We start from the raw sequence: 24,622 nt of genomic DNA on the forward strand, positions 1-24,622 counted from the left end.
TCCACATACTGTTCATACTATTATTTTCAGCTAGGGGTACCCACCTCAATGCAGCCTTCCCTGATCATCCATTTTTCAGATGTGAAGCCCTGTGCATTTAATGAGGACATTTTAGAGAGTTGCTGCTCATGAATAATTGACTGGGGAAGTCTGGCAGAAACAGACTGACAGTGATCTCATTTCTCTTCCCTGTCCCAGAGGAGCAATGCGAGTGGAAGGAACCCTTCTATTTCATCCAGGCTGCAGACCCCCAGCTGGGCTTAATGAAGGCCTGGTCCGTCGGAGACTGCGAAAACGGGGGTGACGAGTGGGGACAGGAGGTCACGCTCACCCAGCAGGCCGTGCAAGCTGTCAACAAGCTGACCCCCAGACCCAAGTTCATGGTGCTTTGTGGGGACCTCATCCACGCCATGCCAGGTAAGGTTCTACCAGTTTATACGCATTACTTTGGAGTGTCCCAAGTTCAGATCTCCATTGGTCAATATGTAGTTATCCAAACTCCCATGGCATGACATATTTTGTTCATACTGTGTAAATCAGGCAATTTGGAAAATCAGTGTTCCATTGCATATGCTTGAAATAAAGTAGACATGTTGATGCAGATTCGCATTGCATGAGGGAATTGTAGACTGGAGTATAAAAATAGACTGCAGCAAGTACAGGTGCTGAGAATTTATGAGCACTTTTAGTCCGCCATCAATGCAAGTGGGAGAATCAGTAGGGGTGTTGATGGTAGTCCATGCTGTTTTAGTATTTGGTCATGAAAGAATGACTGCCTGCAAGTTAGTGGCATTTGTGATTTTTTCAATGACTTGGAACAGTGCTAAGACCACCTAAACCCTCATCTCAGATGTAAAGCATAGTTTAGTGTGGCTCACCCGGAGTGTTGACTGTGCTTGCCCGGCTCCACGGCTGACAGCACTATAGTGCTCAGGTACACTGTCACCGCTCACCGATGTTGCGCTGCAGACTGAGCACCACAGTGGGGCCCCGAGCAGCAGCGTTCCTTTTGATTTATTTCTCTGCTCCTTTTAATTTCTGACACTACTGCCGTTTTATTCTTGCAGGTCTTCAACACATTCATTAGACTTGGAAATTAAGCTTTTATACAGCGCCTGTTTTTTATAGCTGCACCGCAGGATTTGCATTTCACTGCAGGATGGCAGGAATCTCAGTTATTTTTAAACAGATCCCGCTGTTCCTATAAGAGGTATGCAGGCCATTCACACTCTCTGATGAGAGTGCTGCACTCACCGCTTACACATCTTACAATAAATAGTGTAAATTAGAAATATTCCTGCTCTGTACAGCATATGACAGCCTGTTTAGCTAATAGCTTATCTAAGTAATAGTGTGAAAAACCATAGGAAAAAGAGTGACAGTTTCCTTCTCTCTGTAAGATGACTGACAGTTGAGTGGTTACAGGGTTCCTAAGACAAATTCATATCACTGTACCTGTTTCAACTGCTGGCTTTCTCAACAGTAATGGAAATTGAAAGATTGCTAATGTACTGTATTTGCAAAATCTTTGAATACAGTGCTCCCTCGCTATAAGGCTCTCGATTATAACGCACCTCGGATATAACGCTCCTACAGCATGTCCCCCAATACCCTATACTAGTGAGTCATGCAGTATTGCTACTGTAAATACAGTACCAGTGTTGTTCAAACTGTAAACAACTTTTCAGTCTAACTTCTGTTTCTGTCTCTCCCTTTTGATACAGTATCTGAATTGAAGAAAAGCTGCACTGGCACTTAACAGACATCGTATTCAGCATTTGTTTTACAACTAAATAAATATTAGGCCTATTACGTGGTTATCTTTCCTAATGTATTTACTTTTTTGCTGCGAGAGGAGCTGCAGCTTTCTCCGGGAGACGAGACACTTCAGCGTTGATTTACATGGTGCTTTATGCATGGTTAATTCACGGAGATACGTTTTTGCTTCACTACACTTATAGAGAGGGAGTTATTTTATTTAGTATTTTAGTCAGATGTGTGTTATGTGTCCCGCGGTGCCCCCCCACCCCCTCCTCTGTTTGTAACACTCTTCGGTTATAACGCTCATATTGTTTGTGTCCCGAGACCCGCGTTCTAGCGAGAGAGCACTGTATTTGAAAAAGCACAGTGAACCTCACTGCAGCACTGTGTACTTAAGGTCAACGACTTCATCGTCCAGGAATAAGTAGTTGGTTGTGCAACTTCATAAGGTGACGTAAGCACTAGTTTTAATAGTCTTAGTCCACTTTTTTATATTTTACAGCAGTAGTTGCATCAGAGAAAAACTGTGCAGTGACCCATACACCACATACAGATTTTGAAAGAGTTGAAAGAAAGGGTCAAAGGTATCAAAGCATTATTCTATAATGCATTACTTATCTGGTCGCAATTTGCCGCAGTTTGTCTGCAACTGCGCTGAAGCTAACGCCTGGAATTGGTGTTCAACTTAGTGCATAATTCAGTTTTCAATTCAGGATGTTTCACATTAACACCGTTGGTCAGACATTGAAAAGGTGCTTGAACGTCCTTGAGACTTTCGTTTTACAGAAACATTTTGCTTGCAAAGGGGTGAGTTTGAGCAGATGAGTGTGTCCCTACAGGAAAACTCAATGATCGCTCATTAGCAATTTGTGAAAACGAGCAACGATTTGGACATCCTGCAGTCCTTAATTATCTGAACCTGTCTGCCAGTATTGTTGAAGAAAATAAAAGGCTAATGCATCAATGGTATTGAGCAGGTGCTGGAGAGCAGCAGGCTGCCTGACAGATACTAGGCCCAGCATTGCCATGGAAACCTGTGTCAAACCCCTCAACACCACTGCTGGTGTTCTATTACAAGGTTTAAAAAAAGTTAGGTCAAGTACAGTCAACAAAGCACTTACAAAATCTACTTTTAGAGTGAGGTCAAAAATACACCCTCAAACAAAATAGATCTGTATGGAAGAAAACATATACAGGGTACAGTAAAAATACAGTGCTGTGTTCTTGGTAATTAGAACTCCCGTTTACACAATTACACAAGATCACACTGCCTCCCAGCCCCACTGCTTCCTAGCTGATCAACTCTAACCATTAGGCCACACTGCTTCTCAATCCCTTTGCTCTAACCACTGGGCCACATACAGTAAGTAGCCTCTTGAAATACGAAATTGTGTGAAGTGGGAATGGGTATGTATTTCTTTTTGTTCTTGCGTACGCATCTATGCGATTTAAAGATCCATTCTGTTTGATGCAAAAAAAAGTCTTGCTTTACATTTTCACACACTCCTGCCCACCTGGGCCTAATTCCTCCCTTCTGCGATGGCAAAGAGAGAGTCCTGCAGAAACAACCCAAATTGATTTCTCACTGCCAATCAATAGCCATTTTAGTTAGAGTAACAGACAGGAATTAAACAAAATCTTCCAGCAGTATCAATGCATGCTGCCTGTGGACAGTACAGTAATAGGAAACATGAGAAATTGTTATCACCGGTGACATCTCATTAAATCTGTTTGGGGTGGAAAGGAGGGGAAAAGGAGGTATTAATAGGACTGCAAATCAGGATGCTAAGTATCTTTCCTGTCTCAATGGTACTCTTGCCTGTGACTTCACATATATTCGATGGGGTCCACAAGCATTTTAATACTGTCTGCTAGGGTGGACTGTCACTCCCAATGACTGCTGGGGCCTACTGAAATTCACTGGATGTTAAATTCTGTTGCAATTCCTATGAATTTGGAGCCACTATTTAAAGAAACAGCAGTCATTGGGAGTGATAGCAGTAATATTTTAAAATTCAGATAAACACCAGTCATTTTCTTTCATTGTTTTTGAGCTAAGAAATATCTTTAGAGAGAAGTAAACCTGAGAAACCACCAGTAATAATAGTTTGAATAATATATCTATAAAAATGCTGAAAAAAATAGGTATTGTATTCCTACAGTTTAAATAGAAAACAAAAGAGTTGTCTTCTTCTGAAACTGGTAAATAAGATAAAACTGTGCGAGATCCAGTGTAGGAGCTGGACATCCGGTACAGTACGTTCAAGCAGTTAGACTTTGACAACAAGGTTGCCTGGTCCACAAATGTAGTTTACTGCAGTTGGTTATTTAAATCTGTAAATGTGGCATCTTTAACACACATTCATTACACATCTAATAAACTACTCCAATAAACTATATTAATTTTACTATGTTTCTGTTATACTGTTATAAGCACCTGATTTGTATCTGCCTCTCTCTATTCATTCATACATTTATTTATTCTACCTCCTTTCCTTGTCAGTTGGTACTTCTTGTAACACAGGCGTCTAAATGTTAAATGGTGTTTTTATGTGCAAAAGGAAACCCAGCAGTAGGCGGCCAGTAACATGTTTACATCCATCAGATTTTATCAAGTCCCTTTGAACCTTACAAGCTAATTCTCAACAGCAAAAATAAAGCCGTCAACAAAGGACATAAAACTGAATTTGCTATTAATATCAGTGTTAGCAACTGCCTTTACAAGATAAAACAAACAGTAATAGTCAAAATCAATGACATGAAAGGCGTGTCAAGAACAATAAAAGATAAACTGATATCAAGTAACGTAAAAAAAAGAGATTTAAAGTGCAAGCAACCCATATATATATAGACACACACACACGCAGATATACTGATTCCATTGAGTGTTATATTGAGTGATTCCATTGATTTTTGCCTTTGGATTTTCTCTTGGATTACATTTCCATAATTCTTTTTGACAGACAGCCTTCTAAAAAAAGCAACAAAGCCAAGCTGAACAGGGTATAAGAGTTCCTTTTGGTGTAATGGACCCCATTAGTTAACTAATATCTGTAACTGAATAAGAGGAGTAGTCATGTGTACTTGGTCCACCTCAATCCCCTTTATTGTACATAACCCTGTGTAGTACTACCTTGATCTGTCCCAAAGCCAGCATGGTTACTGCCAGCTGCTTAAGGCACAGCTCCTTTTATTCCATCCCATTCATGTGATGTGCTGGTGGTGCCCCTTTGGGATTTTACTGCCCTTGTTGCCATGATGGTATCCAGCAAGTGGCCTGCTTCCTTAAATCACCCTGTGTGTACTTTGAGACCTTAGAGATTCAGTACATATTGTTAGAACAGGTCACAACAAAAAAACTGTACATTCCATTTAGTGAAATTCAATTTGACCCTTTTGGTTAGCACAAATCCACTTCTTTACAGATTATTTTTTCTTTATCTGGCACTTTTATTTTAAGTTCAATTCTTACTCTGTTAAACTCTAATCGCTAACTTGATAAAAAACACTGGCTTGCTTGTAAGTGGTAAAAGCATGTCTAATACTGCATGTAGGTCATACGTGCATTGAGGATTTTTCTGTGTAACACATGATCATGCTCTGCTGCTTCATGCTCTGTCTACTTCTTCTTTCTCCAAGACACCCATGAAACTTGAAACTTCGTGTTGATGTGGTCCCAATAAAATGTCTATGTATATACCTTGTACTGTATGCTGGTTCTAAGGGGAAGCAGAAATAGTGTCATCTTTTTGGGAAATAGTTTTTGCTGAAAATATTCTGCTTAAAAACAACAGGACAGATTTTTCTCCCAACACTAAAACCGAAATTAAGAGGGAACAGCTTGATGTATAATGGCTATTGCCTGCTGAATGCAACCTCTGGCTTCCTTCATTACCATCTGCATGCCTCTAACTGAAGAATTACCATAGCGTGCTGTTTTCTGGTTAAAATAAAAATGTAACTCCTTCTTGAAATAACTGAGTTTTCTGGGACCACTGGTAATGGGACCGGTTCGAGGCCAAATCAGCCTGAATTGGTCTCACCATTCTGCTCTGATGGTGACCTAATGATCATTCAATACAGTATGGGTGTCAAACCTCAGCGACTGCAAAAAATGTCAATAGCAGGAATGGTTGATTTCCATGAACAGGCGGTCTTTGACCTTTGCTTAACGCTCAGATTGCAGACTGGATATTAAAAGATTAAAGATATCAGTAATCTGTTTCTTTAAAAAAAAGACTCAGCAACATCCCCATTTTGATATTGTGACAAAATTAGATCTGATAGCCAGGGTATCCTGACTGCCAGGTTATTAAACAGTGATAGTAAATGAAATATCTTGTCAGCCAGAACTCTCAAATGTTTTCCAGGTAGTGCATTTATATTTCATTTCATTACACTCATTTAAATGGCATTCATACAGCGAATGGATACAGTGCCCGCTTCTATAAAGGATGTCATATTCAGTGACGTGGGGTTTATTCAAAGAAATTTTGATTCAATCCAGATTCCCGGACAATGTCTCCTTTCTGGTTTCAAAAGCATTCACTTCAAAGCATAACGAGAAGACATACTGTACTGTAGAAAACAGCTCTGTGTCTTGTATCTAATTGAATGCATGAAATAGGAATATTACTTTACCAGTATGCAAAGTAATATACATAAAAAAAAAAACTATCAGGCCTATGAAATTCAGGATTCAGATAGGCTTGGAATATATTTTATATGCCAGAACTGATGCTATCTATGTGCTTGCCTGTGAGCACTGTGTAAAACTTTGTAATGAATCTTCTTTAAGTTTGAAATGTATACATACTTGGGAGCAGCGCGGGCAGATTTTTTTTGCAATGCCCCACCAAATTTTGGAAGTAAGCAGCCAACAAGTAACCAAATTGTGTTATTTAAACCAGACAAAATCAGCCAAAAAACATGTACTTGCATTTAAAACTTCAATATATATTATCAAATGAGATCAAATGCGGTCGGTCGAGAATAAAAAATAATTTAAAAAAAGGTAAATTCTAATTCCATAACTTTTTAATTCTCTGTCTTTCACAATTAAACAAGAACCACTGGTCAAAAGCACATGTGTGTGAACGTTTGTGTGATTTGTCATATTTATGGGATGCTGAGCTCCAGAAAAAAGACAGGGGTAGGGCGTGATGTACTATACAGGGCATTGTGGTGACGACCTCATAATTGAAAGGAATAGAAAAAAAATATATACATTTTCACTTAAAAAATATATATATATATACATTTTCAAGTAAACATGCATTTTTATTTTTAAATATGTACAACAATTTTACCCATTCGTCAATTTCTTTCCTTTTCTTTCAACTAACCAGCTGTTTTACACTATTGAATGACATGCTTTCATCCAGTAACATCGTTTGATCCAGAAGTCACTGCTGAGGTGAAATGACCCAGGAAGTGCAAGTGTAGCAGATGTCCTGCAAGCAAGGCATGGAAACTGAGAACTTCCTTTAATCTAGTGTGGTACCAGATTGTATTATTACAACTGCATATTTTAGACATATTACAGCTAATAGATGTCCAAAACAGGTACGATTATGGATTTTAGACACAATATGCTTTTAAAATATTTTTAAGGGTGGCTCTTTGACAGTCCTTGGTACAAGGTAGTGTTTGTGGAGCTCACTAACAAGGGTGGTGTGTGGGTGGCAGTGAAGAGTTGTTTTGCACTTGAAAATCATCAAAAAAATGTAGGAAGATGAGTCACTTTCATTTATGTATGTGTTTATTAATTTAAGTATAATATGATGGAGTGAACAGGCATCTTCATAGACAGTGTTATTTATTGATTGCACTTGGTTGTTTTTTTTGTTTTTTTTATTTGTAGCATTTGATTGCCAGCTGTGACAATACCATTAGACTCAATGCATTATGCTGCTGCTGCTGCTTTTGCTTCAGTGCAGGCAATGAAAACTATGAAGTACCTTATCCCCCCAGCAGATGTAGCAACTGGGTAGTGTGTATTATTCCTTCAATTCAGTCAGCAAAAACAAAAAAAAAAGATACAAAACTGGCTACAACTTCACGACTACAGCTATGGCCAAATTTTTTTTTGCGTCACGTTATAAAATGTACACATTTTGCTTCATAAAGTCGAATGAAACCTGCTGATGTTACGTTAACATATTGAGTTACACACTGCTTTGTAGTTTTTCCATTTACAATTTATGTTTTGGGAAAGCTGTGCTCTTGGGTTAAAGCTGGAAGGCTGTAAATCTATATTAAAATACAATAATATCTTAAACCTTTTAAGTATGTGGTTTACCGTTTAATCTCTGTTTACATACGTATACCATAATGAGTACCGGTCAGGTTGCCTGCTTTGCATAAATACGCTTCAGGGTTGGCTCCATACCAACATCAAACTGTATGTTTTAATATATACAGTATTGTAGTTTTTCTTTGAGGGCATCTAATGGGCAAGAATGGGAAGTGTTAATGAAGTACACCAGCGCTTTTGGTGTGTGAGTGTAGGAGCACTCTGCTTTGTGTTACCAGTTAGTGAAATAGTTCTCTCAAGCTCACTTCCTAACACCCTGTCCACCCATTCATCGATATTATGGCAAAACAATCAACATTATAGGATATTAGTACTCTTCAGGTTCCTATAAATGGTTCTGGGGTTTGGAGTGTTTGATAAGCCGAAGATAAAAGAAAACTGCTTTATGGTCACAAAGTATGTCACTAAAATATTGCCGTGTTGTTATACTGTATCTGCAAATCATATTTGCCAGTGACAGCACACTGCACAGCAGATAAGCTGTGCAATGAAAGATGGGATCAAATCAATTACAGGCTTCGCGCACAGACAGCAGAGGCATTAATATGTTGATCTGGGTTGTAATTTCTGACAAGATATTTGTCAGCGTTTGGGGGTGATGCAGACAAGCATGGCAGTCACAAAGCTGTACCTCCCAGGAGGGGGAGCTTCAGCGATGTTGATTTATTTGTGTGTGCGTACAAACATCTCATTAGTAACTGGAATAGATACCGAGAGTGTGATATAACGCTCCTATTAGTGGGCGGCAAGAAGAGCTAATACATTTAATTACCTGCGCTGACAGTGGCTGCAGGGATGCGTTAGCATTGTTCCGGCTGCCTGTTATCAATCCCTGAGATTGTTACTACACTGTTCTCTTTATTGTCACGGTTATCAGCAGGGTAGCCGTGACTGTCTGCTCTTGAGAGTCATGGCTCCTTGCTCCCAAATCCTGCTTTCGGTTCTTATTCAGGTGCTGCGGCAGGAAATGTTACAAAACTAGGGACTTTTTAAAAATGTAATGATAAACAGGGCCCTGTTTGCATGGTACGTTATTGTCCCTTTTTTTTCACAAATAGTTTTTATGAAACTAAAAATAAAGAACATTCACAAATGTTGATTTCCAACTTTGTTAATAGGGCCCTTACTGTACATCTCATCCTTTTTAGGAAATGTTTTCTTGTTTGGAGGCTTGTTTCTTTAACAACTGTGAGGATTATAAACTTCTGAACGCTGGATTGATCTGAGAATCTGTATACAGATTTTTATAACACTCCATTCCACCAGATTCTGGCTATTAACTGGTGGAATCTGCTGTGTTAGGCTAACAACCTTGTAGACAGCTTTACCTGAATGTCATTGTTCACGTTCACAGAGTTAATATTTGTCCAGAAACAGCCAGTGTGCTGCATTGGGCCGACAGCACATGGCAGCATGTGTTAATTTGATGGATGAAAGGAGTTTTAATATGATTTGATTTTGAAAAGGAGAGCCAGGGGTTTCAAGTGGAGACTCATTGCTCCGGAGATGCTAAGGGCTTATGGCTGCTGATTGCTGCCGGGTGGCTAAGTATTTCTTTTGTAATCAGATTGCTTTCTAATGTAAGTGCCAGGGCTAACTAAACCACCTGCAGGGAAATGTAACACGTCTGACAGCATATGTTACATGTATGTGACCTCCGGCTTCAGACGACTAAAAAAGCTAAGAGCTTTAAGTAGCCTCTTACAGGATTTAGAAAATGTGGAATTGTCTGTGCATTTGCACAGGCCAAATACATTGCCGACTTATAATAAGACATGTATTGACTCAGCATGGGGCAGGACTTTATCAATATGAGATATATGCAGCTGCTGCCAAAGCAGGGGCTGGGGTGGTGATGTGTACTCTACATGGTTCTGGCCCAAGCACTATCTAACCTGGAGTGTATATCACCATGAGGTGCTGTACACATCTGTCTGAATAGGTTCAATTGTTTTCAGATGAATGGCACAGTGTGCCTTACACCGAGACATGTAATCCCCTGGATGATTTGACCTGGTCAGTGCAGCCATTTGAAAGCAATGCATAGAAGGGTCATACATGTTTTAGTTAAATGTTATTTCACTACATTACACATTCCAAGTGAAATGCAATTCTCCTTAAGCTAGGGCCCTCCGATTACTCATGTCTTCCACTTTCATGTCTGGTGATTGAAGGCTCCACATCCCTCTCTGTGGAAGCGATGTATAGCCGGAAGCTGCTTTAACATTGTGGATTGATGATTCGTAAAGGGTGAGATGTTTGTTCAACACAGGAAGCCGGCTTTTTCCACTCAGAATTTAATGTCTTTTGATGATGTCGGCTTGCTTTCACACAACACATCAGTGCATGACGAATTGGTTTTAAAACAAGCTAATTAGTCCATTAGCCATTACTTGCAGGGCAGCGAAATATTACAGCGCAAAGAACAAAGACTGGGTATTGCAATTCCTTATTTTTGTTAACTTTTGCTAAAACCTTGAGTCTCAGAGTCCAGTTCCAGGATGCCAAACCTGTACGTTTAAAATTAAGTTTTTAAAATTTTTTTTTTTTTTTTTTTTTGTTAGATTGAGTTAACTTTTTGGTAGGCAAATGGATGCAATTCAGAATTATTTTTTTAACTGGATAATGTTAGCATCTCAATGGAAATGCTGCATTCTCTGGGGCTATCGCATCTAAAACCTTTCTCTTTAGAACCAAATCCTCTTCTCACATAGAAAAAGTAATTTCATTCAATTAACTCGTTCAGAAGTCACAGCATGCCAAAGGACAAGGTTGTACATAAGTAAGGAAGAAGGCTGACAGAAACAGCATGCCTACCCCTTGATGGGGTTCACATAAAACACCCTGCATATCTTTCTCACAGGGACCAGTTCTCATTTTTCATACAATACATGAATTAAATATTTTCTGTCTGCAATAAAAAGGTTAATATATTTCTTTGTTCGTTTTCAGATGATAACAACCTGCTATTTTAAGAATCTACTTATGGCTGATTTTGACGGCTTCTCCCATTTATTTATTTATTTATTTATTTTTTAATATCTTTAGCCAATTTAATCTAATATTTTTCATACAGCTGACACTGATGTAGAACGAAACAGTTTTAATCTTTTTTTTATTATTATTATTTTGAAAAGCTAATAGGCATCTTCCTTGTGCTAATATTTTATTCTTGGTAAAAGAAAAAAAGAAAAAAAAAAAGTTAACTGATGCCAAGGGAGAATTTTTTAAATAAGAACAGCTTCCATTTCTATTCCGTTGATTGTTAAAATGTGGACTGGCGTCCCGTCCAGGGTGTAGTCTCGCCTTACGCCCTGTGTCTGTTGGGTTAGGCTCTGGCTCACCGCGACCCTCTATAGCATTAAGCGGTTGCAGATGGATGGATGATTGTTAAAATGTTTTAAGAATGTTTAAATTGCTGATACTATTTGCTGAATTTACCAAAAATTGGGACTGACCAAGTACTTTCACTGTAGGCTTCACAGCAATATGTTTGTTCATGACAGGAAGCATTACTTGATACTCACTCTATCAAGGATGACAGGAAGAATTACTGCAGTTTCTCCCGTCATGTTCATGTGTTTTTGCAGGCATGCAGTGGAGGGATGAGCAGGAGAGAGACCTGAAGGATGCCCTAAGGGGAGTGGACCCTGCAATCCCCCTGGTGTTTGTCAGCGGGAACCACGACATCGGCAACACGCCCACGCCAGAGACCATCGCACAGTACCGCCGCAGCTGGGGAGACGACTACTTTAGTTTCTGGGTGGGGGGCGTTCTCTTCCTGGTCCTGAACTCCCAGCTGTTCTTCGATGGCTCAGCCTGCCCTGATCAGAGGGCAGCCCACGAAGCCTGGCTCTCTGAGCAGCTGGACTCTACCAAGCACCGGGCCTGTCGGCACACCGTGGTGTTCCAGCACATCCCCATCTTCTTGCGCTCCCCAGAGGAGGACAACGACTACTTCAATCTGGAGAAGACCTTTCGCCTGCAGCTCCTCGAGCGATTCCACAAAGCAGGTAGGGCTTCTCAGTCCAGGGGGTGTGGGACAGAGAGGGCCATCGTTAGGCTCTAGTTCAGTTACGCATGGAAGGATCTCTTTCACCCCTTATTCCAGTGCACTCTTGTATCCAGTGCTATGGTTGGCTGTGAGTTTTGGTTCCACTACTAACGATCACACTCAGTCACATATCGGTCTTGTGCAAAGCTAACATCAAAGTACATTGGACCTGAAGCCTGAACTGACCTATTATCCAAAACCACAGTGCAGAATCAGATGCAAGTTATTAGTCGAGGAATATTTTAATTAACTGTCTAAAAATGATCAAAATATGAATTTAACTGCTCCTTCCTGCAACTAAAAGTTATAACTTTATATCATGAAATAATTTTATTCTTCTCAGAAATGTTGCCTTTGCTTTCAAATAGTGTCCAGAATAGAGTATTGGGTGTCTTTCTGAGATAATGTTGGTTATCCATTGAGCACAGCTTCAAATTGTTAACCTAGGATATGCTGTTTTTTCCTATTGAACCAATATTCGATATTGGTACATCAAGGAAGCGAAAAAGTTAACAAGCAAGATTGTATAATTTATCGTCTATTGTGGGACGCATCATAATTATCACTTTGATTCACAACTGCTGTATTTAATTGCTATTCAAATCAAATCTGCAAGCAAAGCACCATCGATCGTTGTAACAAAGCATGACAGCACAATAGCTGCTTTATCTTTATGAGCATCCATTCACATTAAAAAGTGACAACAGGGAACACTGGCACACCAACAACCTTGTGAGTGCTTTCTCAAACCGATATCATGGATTAGTAGCCTTCATTAAATGAATACAGTACCAGAAACTGGAATAAGAAGAAAAAGACAAGAAAGAGAGAAATCCTGCAGTCTAAGGTAATGGTCCAGAAAACATTTGAGATACAGCCTCTGTATTTGCAGGGCTATGGAAAAACTTCAAATGACATTTGATAACAACCTTAATATGCAACCTAATATGACAGTCGCTTTTTAGTTTGATAGAGACCAAACTCTTTGAAATATTGACAAAACAGATTATATGATTCATTTAGATTTATGGGTTTTTACAATATAAATTAATTTATAAAAAAAAACATTGCCATTGACTCCCCACCTTATATGGCTGCCATATTGCAGCCTTGGTTTCTGCATGAGAGAGACCAAGTGCTTTATGATTCCCTCATTGAAGGTCAACAGACTGTAGCAAGTGCATTTGACTCCATTTTGTTTTGAATTGAACCTTCCTGTTCCATCTCTGGTTCTGGAATAATATCAGGTGATTAATCATCTTCAATGTTTATAGCTATTGCTGTGCTCTGGCTCTTTGCCATGCCACAAAAACTGTTTATTGCTAACAAGCCATACTTGCAAAATGTAGAATTTCTGCTAACCTTGATGACCCACTGTACATAGACAGAGAATCATCTACCCACTGTTTTTCACAGAGAGAAACAAATGTGTGCTGTCCGTGCACAAGTTATTTTGTAACAGCCTTTCCCCTGCTGGCGTTTCGTCCAAAGTGCTTTTTGTGTGGTTCTGTATTGTTGCTGAAAACTAATGGATTTACTTTTTTTTTTTAACAGCTTCAAGCATCGAGGTACAGTGCTTTAAACAGAGAACACTGCCTGTTTCCTAACATTAGCATTAGTCGGTGTGGCTTCTGTATAGTTTTTGTAATCTCCTTCCACAATGCAGACAAAGAGCTTAAAAACAATACATTTTGGGCCATCTTAATCACTGTAGAGACGAAGGTTCTGTTCAGAAAACCTTGAGAGAGGGGCAGGCATACTGTGGATCAATTTAAGAAGAAAATTCAGTTTATGCCAATATGCTTTATTAGTGATTTTACCCCCTACCACAAAAAAAGTGCTGGTTTCCCATATTGTGTGGTTTCCATGACAACAAAGAGCCTAATTTTTATAAATGTATTCTCCTGGGGATCCTTTCCTTTTTACAGCAGTAAAATATTGTCAAAATAGCATAAATACATAGTTGTCGAGGTATGGCAGATACACAGATGGGAGGTGACACCAATTATGCTGGCCTCAAATTATCAACTTCACCACCTGTGCCTCTGAGTAAAAAGCTTTCTCCCTGAGACCTCAGTATAGAGGGTGAAAAGCAAGCAAGGAGGCAGACTTGGAAGGCTCTTAAGTGAGAAAAGGATTACATTTTTTTTTTTTTTACTTGGCCAAAGTGATATGTGTGTTTGTGTGCACACGTGTTTATTTATTGTTTTGTTTTTTCCCCCTCCTTTTAGTGGCAGTTGTAAAGAGATGCTGTATTAAATCCTCTGGGAATGCCCTCATTCAGAATAATATGGGTTGATTCAAACTGGAAGTGCAGCAAATGTTGTTTTCCGTTCTACTCCAAGAAGTAGAATATTTAATGCATTGTATAAGATGTCGTACATGCATTTAACAACTCTGCAGTTTCAGAAATACTACTGAAAGACTTTGCTTGTTTTCCAGTATTCAGCAGCACTTTAGCTGTGACATGCCCTGTGCTTCATTACAGTATTTATGATGCAGCAGCTGCTTGTGCAATATTGATTTTAATCTTCTTTTATGTTTGCCAACACTGAGCTAACACTGTATGTGTTTGTGACTTTAACCCTGCATCTTTGAAATCACATAATACAAAAATGATTCTGAAGTAATAGAAGCTGCCTGCACCATCAAGGGCATCTTAGTCAATTAATTGCTATAAACAGACGTGCTACAGTACCTAGCAATATGGCAACATGTAAAAGTGACCTTGCCTTTATTTTTAAAGGGCAGCTCGGTAATCTTACTATACCGATATTAGAAAGTTTATACAGTAATATTGTACACATAATTGTCTATTATATAACAGCAATATAAAAAAAAAGATACTAATTCTTGAAATAACTCATTGAGTCTAATTAGCAAGTGGGACCTCAGGGAGTAAGTAATGATATCCCTAGGCCAGTTAATTAATGGTCATAATGAACACATATAATGATGGCATTTGTATTGTTCAGTGTTTAATAAATTAGACAAATTTAGTGTGTTCAGAGCATCTGTTTAAAAAAAACAAAACAAAACAAGACAAAAAACCCTGTCTGTTTCTGTAACGTTGGGCAAGACTGAAGATTCGGCCTGACAATAGCAAGTAAACAACAAGGAAAATGATGAAGTCTGTAAATAAGGGTTTTTCCTTCATTAAAATTCTGCAATTCAGATCTATCTCATTACATGCCATTTCTACTGACAAAGCAAAACGTTTAATTGAAGGATAACAATAAAAGGTAATTTGAGTAAATGAGTCAATAACCTGCCTCCAGAGTGGATATGAGTGGACACAGGGCCAAGGTGATTATTCCTTTGGGAGTCAACAAGTATTTAAAACAGCGTATCTGTTTTGGATAATCTTTAGGACCTTGGGATGCATGTTTTGAGGTCTGGTTTACAAACCAGTTTCAAACTAGAAATAAATAACTCTGTTTTGCTGTGACGAAGATCTTATGACCGAAATGATCGCTTCTGTTTTCTTTTAAAGAATAAAAAAAGTGAGATTTGGTAAACTACAGTGTGCGGGAGTGTTCTACTTTTCATTCTCATATGCGGTCTCCTACGCACCTGTGATAATCAGGAGTGCAGATGTTTAATTTATTTTGAGCTACTTAATTTATAAAGACTTAAACATTTGTCATCGAATTTTACAATGTGATACTTGACATAACCTTCCACAGGTCTGCTTGACAGTCTGCCCAAAAGGTTTCAAGAGGAGATATCGCTTGTGGTGTAGCCGCTGGAACTGCTTTTAGGGAGTCTGAAGAAGTCGAGTGCACAGGAGGGTAAACTATTGAAGAAGTGATCCATCTGGGATCGTATTTTAGTAAAACTAATATATTGTAGTACAGAGCAGCTTACTCTTTCCACGAGGACTATTTGTTAGAAAAAAAGCAACAACGAACTAGCTGAAAAAAAGGTCTGTCATTACTGTTTGTCTGTCACGATTGTAGAACAAGTTGGAGCCTCTCTTGCATAGCCCGGAGCTGATACAGAGCTAATGCACAGCAATGCCAGGTTACAGCAAAACTCAATTTTCTCCTATTAAATATTAACGCTGGAAGCAGAGTGTTCCTGCTTCAGAATGAACCTGCGTTTTCCAGTGTTTTTCTTTTATAAAGTCACTGTTGAATGTTACCCAATTCTGCAAAGGAGGCAGAGCCAAGATTCTGGGTTTGAAGGCCACATAGTACTAGATCGACAGGTGTTTCACATTTGTTTTGTCCATGTTCACTGGCTGTGCATGGAGGGTATACAGTCAGATATGGGAGCAGTGTAAATGGGAATAGCACATGCATGTGTTTCATGTTTGTATAGCACTCACGAACAGCGTATCGCAATACCTTCTGATCAGCAGTGGAAGATTTTTTTATTCTCCTGGGCCAGAAATGCCATTAATTTTCCTTCAGTATTTTTAGTGTTTGTCAGGATGCCCTTTCGAATTTAATTCGTAAGGGGTTCTGTTACAGAGAATCGATGGCACAGTGTAATCAATAGTAATTCTTGGGTGGTTGTTTTTTTTGTTGCTTTCTTTGTTTTTAAATTTCAGTCTTTCTGTCAGCTGTGGATTTTCAGACCATTGAAATCCTGTATACATTTCTGTAGGGCTGTTTTTAAATGTTTGCTTTTAATTTCTGTACATTCTGAAAAGTGAATTTGCTCATTCTTTCTCATACAGTATGGTGCCCATTTTTTTTTATTTATGAGACTAGACTACTACTAGTATTACTTCAAAAAATGACTCCTGCACTGTTCCAGACAAATGGTGAATGTTGCACTGCTTTATTGTATACAGTGAGCTTAATGCATAATAAATTAGTTGCAGCCTTTCTGTAAGAGTGTCTCTTGCCAGCTCTGCTAATTACAGGGCGCCAGGGCTGCAGCAGTCAAACTGCGTTATAGATGTAAGGGGCGGGGGGCACTGTATTTAACCTGAATGGAGAGGCATTTTAAACAGTAGTAATTCTTGATTGCACCAGCCGTCTAGTTGTATCTATTTGGAGGAGTGGGAGGAGTCTGATCTTGCTAAATTCTAACAACTCTGTCTGAGCTCAGTCCCCACTGGATTTAAAATCATTTCCAAGACCCTGTCAATGGTTCCTGATGTGAAGAGGGTATAAGAACTTTGTATTTGATCTCCTTGAACTTCAGCCACCAGGGACAGGCAGAACAGCTCCTCATACATTTTAAAAGGGGTTGAAAGTTACGTAGCAGCCACTGCCACAGCCTTCTACTGAACAGATAATCCGTCTCACAAGGCTGATCCTATGCAAGAGCAGTTAGTGTGGACCTGCTTTGGACCTATTGCTTTGGAATCAATAATAAACAATTGCATTTTCCAATCAAACATAAATCAGCCTTACTCAAACTGTTATTGAGATACAGAATACTGGATGATCTTTCCATATTTGTCTGAATGCAACAGCTGCTCATAACAATGTGATGATTTTACTGTTTTAACCTTTTATAAGGGAACAGAGTATGGCAGCACAATTTGAGGAAATGGCTTTCTGCATACAATTCTATTGAAATCAAACATGTGCCAACTGAGAGCTGATAAGGTGGTTGAAAGTTACTTTGAGGTAGTCCTGGACATACAAACCATTGTGTTCCAGAGATGATAGTCTGTATTCTCTTTTAAACCATCTGCATTTCTTGACATTGTTGATTCTTTTGTTTTTCTGCAATTTACTTCCTTTCTGGGTCTCACAGGAAATACAACTTTTTGTCTCTCCTATATTTCAATTTGTGAATAATAATGAAAATCCCAGCATGTGAGGAGAAACCTTTAGGGAAGTCATGAATACACAAACAGCATGGAAAATAAAATCATTCAATTTCAGGACTTGCTGTATTCTGAGAGAAACTCAACCAGAATGGTTAGAGACTTCTTTTGTTTTTATTTTATTTATTAATACTATTGTGTTAGGTATTTCTGAAGTCTAGAGGGAATGGAGTGCACATCAAGCAATGCAGATGTGCTCTGAAGCGAAAGGATGTAGTGGAAGCATCCTTATATGCATGCGTCACTCTTTTAGTTGTATCTTGAGAACTGTATATCCAATTGTAATAACATTTGGTATGGATGTTCCTTAGCATAGAGTTCTGCCCTCTGATTGATCGTGCTTATGCCTACGCCTGTGTTTGATCATTCTTAGTTATCACATGCTTTCTTACATTCTGTTGAGGTGACCTGCACTTTTACATGGTATTGATATCTGTAATTTGTTATATATCCTTGGCGGGCTGTACTGTATTTTTTTTATCTAGAATGGAAATATGTCTCCCTTTCATTAGTGATTGCTGGCTAGCTATTTACACTTACTGATCCATCAGTCACGATGACAAGCCTGTATCAAATTTCAAATCAAATTATACTGCAGTCAGAATTCAGTGCAGGTCATGCCACAGAGCATAATAAACAGATACAGGTTTGACTTCTGGATGCTATTTAATAATATTGCACAACATTCATGCTTGATTGTGTAGGTAAGTAATATAGCCTGCTGGGGTTTTTAAAGATTTGAACGTTACCTAAAATTCTTCAGACTTTTATTTGCCCCAAACCACTGATGCCAATCATATTTGTTTTTAAGTTTTTTTGTTGTTGTTTTTAATTTAAATGTGTGTTTGTTGTTTAATGAGGATTTTTTTAATGGTCGTCATCCATTACCACAGAAGATGTTACCACGGTAACGTCAGTACATTTTTCACAAAGCAAACCTACTAAGTTCCACAACCCTATTTAAAGCAGTTGTCCACTGGAAAGTGGAAATGCCACCAGACTGAGGAAATGACATGCAATCAATGCTACCCTTGGCTAGATTCGAACTGGACACTGAATAACAATCCTTGTATGTCCACACACAAGTACACACTTTGGGAGCATCCATTGACTCATCCAAATCCAATAAAATAAACACTGTAGCATCCCTTACAAAATGAAACTGTTTCGAAGCCAGTAGGCTTTGCGAGTCACTGCAGACGTTCACATGAGTGAAAATGACACCTGACAAGCTGCAGTTAAAGCAGTTGTCCTGCCTGTGGCAATGCAAGACTCTCAGTGACTGGCAGGGTATTCGGTACTGAAATCAGTGAACCGCTGTTCCAGGATTATCCCAGTGCGTCCCCCTATACTACATCATTCAATCTTTCACATTGGTTTGTTTTCAAAACATGGTTCCTTCAAAGACTCCCCCACACCCTATGACTATGTCCCACAATATTTTCTTTTTTTTTTTTTTTTTTTTATAAATTTAGTCGTCGCCAATTATTTTTACCCCGGTTTTCACCCCAATTTAGCATGCCCAATTATTATCTGTATCCCCGGCTCACCGCTCGCAACCCCCCCGCCGACTCAGGAAACGGAGGCTGAAACACGCGTCCTCCGAAACGTGCTCCTTCCAAGCCGTCATTTTTCGCACTGCAGATCCACAGCAATGCTACCAGACCTATAGTGCCGGAGGACAACACAGATCTGGCGGCTCCGCTGCAGAGCCACAGGCGCCCTGTCGGCCACAGGGGTCGCTGATGCGCGGTGAGCCGTGGATTCCCCTGCCGACCTAAGCCCTCCCTACCCGGGCAGCGCTCAGCCAATTGTGCGCCGCCCCCTAGGAACTCTCGGTCACGGTCAGCTGTGACATAGCCTGGATTCGAACCAGCGATCTCCAGGCTATAGAGCACATCCTGCGAGGAGCGCCTTTACTGGATGCGCCACTCGGGAGCCCTACACAATATTTTCATTTGTACACTAAACTACAGTTAGATCCTTGGTGCCTGTGTACCACATATAGATTATCCTTCTGTGCAGTTAAGCAAATATTCTACAGTTCATTAACAATAGATGGAAAGTCGAGTCGTATTACTTACATAGTGTAAAAACATCAGAAAGGAGCTGTGGGTTGAAGTTAAGGACAAGAGGCTGGAGTGCTTCTTAATTGTACACGCTGAAGGAATGAGAGACTTTTAATGAACGAATGGCCTTGTTTAACAAGCTCATGGGTGATTACAAGGGCACAGACCATAATAAAAATCTGCAGCATCATTAAAACTGCCTGCATGTCTTCCGTCCCAGTGTGTCTTTTGTGCTACGAGTTTGTTTGTTTAAAAAAAAAAAAAAAAAGTTAGATTTTCTGTAGTTGGACTGATAATTGTTTTATTTTATTATTATTTATTTATTTTATTTTGATCTGACTGTGATATTATTATGTTTCGGGAAAGGGGAGTAGGGTAGTAGTTTGTTAACATCCAAACTTAATTATTATTATTATTATTATTATTATTTGTAACTTTCTCTTTGTTTTGATTAATTGCAATTCTTACTTTTGATTAGATCAAACATTTTTCTCCTCTCCTTAATTACAGTGCAGTGTTGCTTGCCTGAGAGCTGGGGAGGGGTGGGGTTGGGCATAGGTGGAGAATTAAATATCTTAAATATACTGCAAGCATTATGGTTACCCCCCCCCCCCCCCCACAATTGCTATATAATCCCTTTTAGAACGTGTGTTTGCATCATTAGGGCACAAAAGGTAACCTCTTGTATTTTTTTATTTGAATAAAATGGAGGTAACTTCACGTGGTGGTAGGGTGCTTTGTTAATATATAGCCCTAAACGTTGTGGCATGTGTGGAGAAATTTGACTTGTGAGATGATGCAGCCCAGTCTTGAGTGGTGGGAGCCCCTGTCCAATTGTATTTAATGGTTTAATACCCGCTGCGAGTTTCTGGTCCCCTTCCATGTGCGCCTGTAGTGTGCCGGGTGGGTCGTTAATGTTAACGAAAGCCTGACGTGTAATGGCTTTACAGTCTATTGAGTCGAGAGTCTGATTAAATATTAATGGAACATAATTGATAAATGTCTTGTTGTGCAGGCTGTCTACTTATGATATTCCCTAAAGCCTGCGTAATAACCTTTAATAACCTTACTGGAACATTGCAGATGAAAGAACTCATTAACAATGCACCTATTTAATGTTCTCTCCCACAGCTAAGCTCTGTAATAATGATTGTGGGGCCAGAGAGGACTGCTAGTGCAGTGTCTCGTCAATCTTTGTCAATTTATTTTTAAAAAATGTACAACGAAAAACTTAAGAGAAATAAAATGTAAAAAAAAAAAAAAAAAAATGTAATTAAAAAAAATAATAATTTACTCAGTCCATCAAGTTTTTAATAGCTGATATTGTAATTTGTTTTTAATTTATGTTTCCCCATTTTAAAATGCATATTTTGAAGCGTCGCCCTGAGAATGTGTTGCCACAATTCAGAAGTGCAGTAAGAATGAGCTTACCAATTGTTGAGGACAGCTATTTCACTAAGATAATTGACTGAACCCAGCTCGCCATGGAGAATGCCCTGAGAGACATTAAAGTATTCAGGACAGAATCAGACTGCTGCAGTATAACCCACTCATTGATTCCCATGGAAATCACCAGAGCTAAGATGCACAAGGCCAGGGTTTTAAAGGACCAGAGGCTGATTATTGACATATTTATCTTATCAGGTTGCAAAATTAAATTAGAAGGAGCCCCGAAGGCAAAAGTTAATATACTGAAATGAGTTATTACTTGTAAGGATGTTGAGAGACCAGGGAGCTTTCAAATGCAAACACCTCAATATGAAGGTTAAACAGCGATATAACATGGACATGTGCAATCAATCTGTACTGAATCATCTGGGTACCTGAATTATTCAAATGCATTTAATGAATTGTACAAAAATAATAGGCAATATTTACCTTTAATGATTATTTTGGCATTTTGATACTGTCCTGGATTATTAATTATCTATAATATGGTGTTCAGGGGGCAATATGGAGACAGTAGGAGAGGCAGATGAAATTACTTTGGGAGCTATCCCCCTGTTGATTAATTACCATGGGTATACAGTACTGTGAATAAAAACACAGCTGAGATTGAACAACAATATGTAGTGCACAGGAGGCATCAACAGTAAGTCAAGAAGTGCAAACTAAGGCTTCAAAAAGAGTTCCAAATGAACACTTTTGAAGACGGGCCCTTTGTAGAGCACCAGTCTCTTAATGTGGAGGGTGGTTTTCTCCTGTGAGCTGTTACACACTATCAGACGACACATAACCAGCTGTCTCCACTGCGATGTATCCGAAACAAAACACAAGAAACTTCTTAAGTGAAGATAAAGGTTGTTGCAGTATAGTCATGAGACTACATTGCTGTACTTGAAGAATAGATAATATGGACCCAAATGACAAAGCTTCAAGCTATTAAGCTTGTTTTGATGATTTCATTTGGTATTCATGAACCTTTCATCACAAAGAGGTGCAATCTGGAACATCAAAACTTCAGTGAGTGAAAAACAACAGTGTGTAAAACAACTTATTAATGCTCCATTGAGAGAGTTCAGAGACAGATGCAGTAATATTGCAAAACATGCTTTGCTTTATTTTTATTTATTTTTTTAAAGTAAATAAATGTATACCTTTAAACCATTGTGGTAATTACTTGGTATCACAAGCACGTAGCTCTGAAATTACCTTATTGGATCCACAATTATATTTCCAAGCAGAAAATTGAAATCAAGTACACAGATGCTTTTAGTGTTCAAATAATTGCTTTTCAAAAGCATTTTAGCTGGGCTGAAGAAAACGCACAAAACTACTTTGCCTTGCATTAGAATTGTGTTTTTCAGGGTTGTAATTTACAAGCTGCTGGGAACATGTTAGATAAAATGATAAAAAGCAATGTTTTCTTATATATAGACACCCTCTGTGATTCAGAGGAATCTGAGAACAATTACAAGAACTGCAGGAGACTGCAAAGAAAAAAAAAAAACATCAGTAGGTTGCTGAGCTCACTAGTAATTTTGCTACCTGTAGAGGGCAGATGTCAGTTCATTTTCGTTTATCACTTGAACTATTTAAAGTATACGTTTTTCAAATGTCATTTTAAAGTGCCTAATCTCTTGGTAGCCATGTATTCAGATAATTATCATACATTTCTAGTGTTAAGAATAACGCTTGAGTTAAAGCTTTCCCTAGTCACAAAACGGTAAGTATTGTTTTAAGGTTTTTTTTGGAGAAGGGCTGTTGTTTGAAGACAGCTTTTGATGATTTAAATGAAGTTTTCAGTTCTTTAAGTCTTCAATTATTTTAGAGTAGGTTTGTAAGTTAACTCTACTACTGTGTAATCAAAATGAATGTTTAAAAAGTCAAAAAACATTCCTTAAAACAGAGTCGATCAAGCAAAAAGTCTGCCTAATAGATCTTAATGTTCGCAAGCTGTTTTCTTTACTTTTCCTTGTGTAATTTTCTATATTTCACAAAACGTTTCTTATCGTTGTATTCATTTCTGTCCTCTACTGACCCTTTCAAATGCAACTTCACTGCTGAATGTCACAGATAGTGTCAAACAGGGTCAGATTATTTGGGTGTACAGGTTAGCTTTGATGAAAGTGCGTATATAAAAATGTCCCAGAAACTCAAGCTCATCTTGCATTAATGAAGATATTTTTGTGATGATGCTCCACGAGATAACTTGCAAATTAAAATTTAAAAACAGCCTGGGAGCTGATTTTCCAGGTTTTCTCAAGGATAGTGCCAAGTGCTGACAATACGCATATAAGTCACTGAGCCTTTGTGATGTTCTGAGAGTGTTATTTCCACTGCCGACAGTTCTGAGGATTAGCAAATACTTTTTTTTTTCTTAGAATAGACAAGTGTGGGTAGCAATGCCTCTGACAAACTAGTGACTTATAAACAGTAATAAAAAAAAGTGGAATTCTCTTGAAATAAAAAGCTTTTTTTTAAGTGAAGTGACAAATATTATTATTTATTTCTTAGCAGACCCTTATCCAGAGTGACTTACAATTGTTACAAGATATCACATTATTTTTACATACAATTACATTATTTTTACATACAATTACCTATTTCTACAGTTGGGTTTTTTCTGGCGCAATCTAGGTAAAGTACCTTGCTCAAGGGTACATCAGCAGTGTCCCCCACCTGGGATTGAACCCACGACCCTCTGGTCAAGAGTACAGAGCCCTAACCACTACTCCACACTGCTGCCCCTAAATAACTCACAGTGTCCAGTTACAACACCAGCAGTCTAACTGTGTTATGAAACAGACTAAGTGGACAAAAGCATATATACGGCAAGTTATTTACAAATACAGTTTAATAATTTGAAAATAACTTGTTGTAGCCTATTTATATAAAGCTCCACTTTGTACACACCTGTCTTTATTGGTCTTGTTTTACAGCATCCACTCACTTGTTCTAACTTGCTTTCCTGTTTGTAAATGATGCCGCTGATATCCCATTCAGATCTGAAGCCTGAGTGATCACCACCGTATAAGCAGACCCAGGGCAGGCTAATGATTAGAGTCGTTAGCTTATCGACCTCACTTTTAAGAAGCCCATCTTCTCATTTACCATATTAACCTGTTTTCCTTTAGTCCGCCTCCCTAATTCTACTGTTTTTGTTTTTTTATTTAAATTCATACTGTATT

General features: G+C 38.7%; 2 protein-coding genes across 2 annotated transcripts in view; one reads left to right on the plus strand and one right to left on the minus strand.

Moving 5' to 3' along the window:
- Nucleotides 1-24,622, minus strand: part of LOC117418373 (sorting nexin-29-like) — a 175,630-nt gene that overhangs the window by 7,468 nt on the left and 143,540 nt on the right. The window lies entirely within an intron of this gene.
- LOC117418051 (serine/threonine-protein phosphatase CPPED1-like) overlaps nucleotides 1-24,622 on the plus strand; it is a 31,217-nt gene that overhangs the window by 4,993 nt on the left and 1,602 nt on the right. The window contains exons 2-3 of the mRNA XM_034030597.3: nucleotides 199-417; nucleotides 11,668-12,090. Coding sequence (XP_033886488.1) covers nucleotides 199-417; nucleotides 11,668-12,090 — 642 coding nt within the window. The remainder of the gene's footprint in view (nucleotides 1-198; nucleotides 418-11,667; nucleotides 12,091-24,622) is intronic.

Source organism: Acipenser ruthenus, chromosome 13 (genome assembly GCF_902713425.1).
Source record: "Acipenser ruthenus chromosome 13, fAciRut3.2 maternal haplotype, whole genome shotgun sequence".
NCBI classification, from domain to species: domain Eukaryota; kingdom Metazoa; phylum Chordata; class Actinopteri; order Acipenseriformes; family Acipenseridae; genus Acipenser; species Acipenser ruthenus.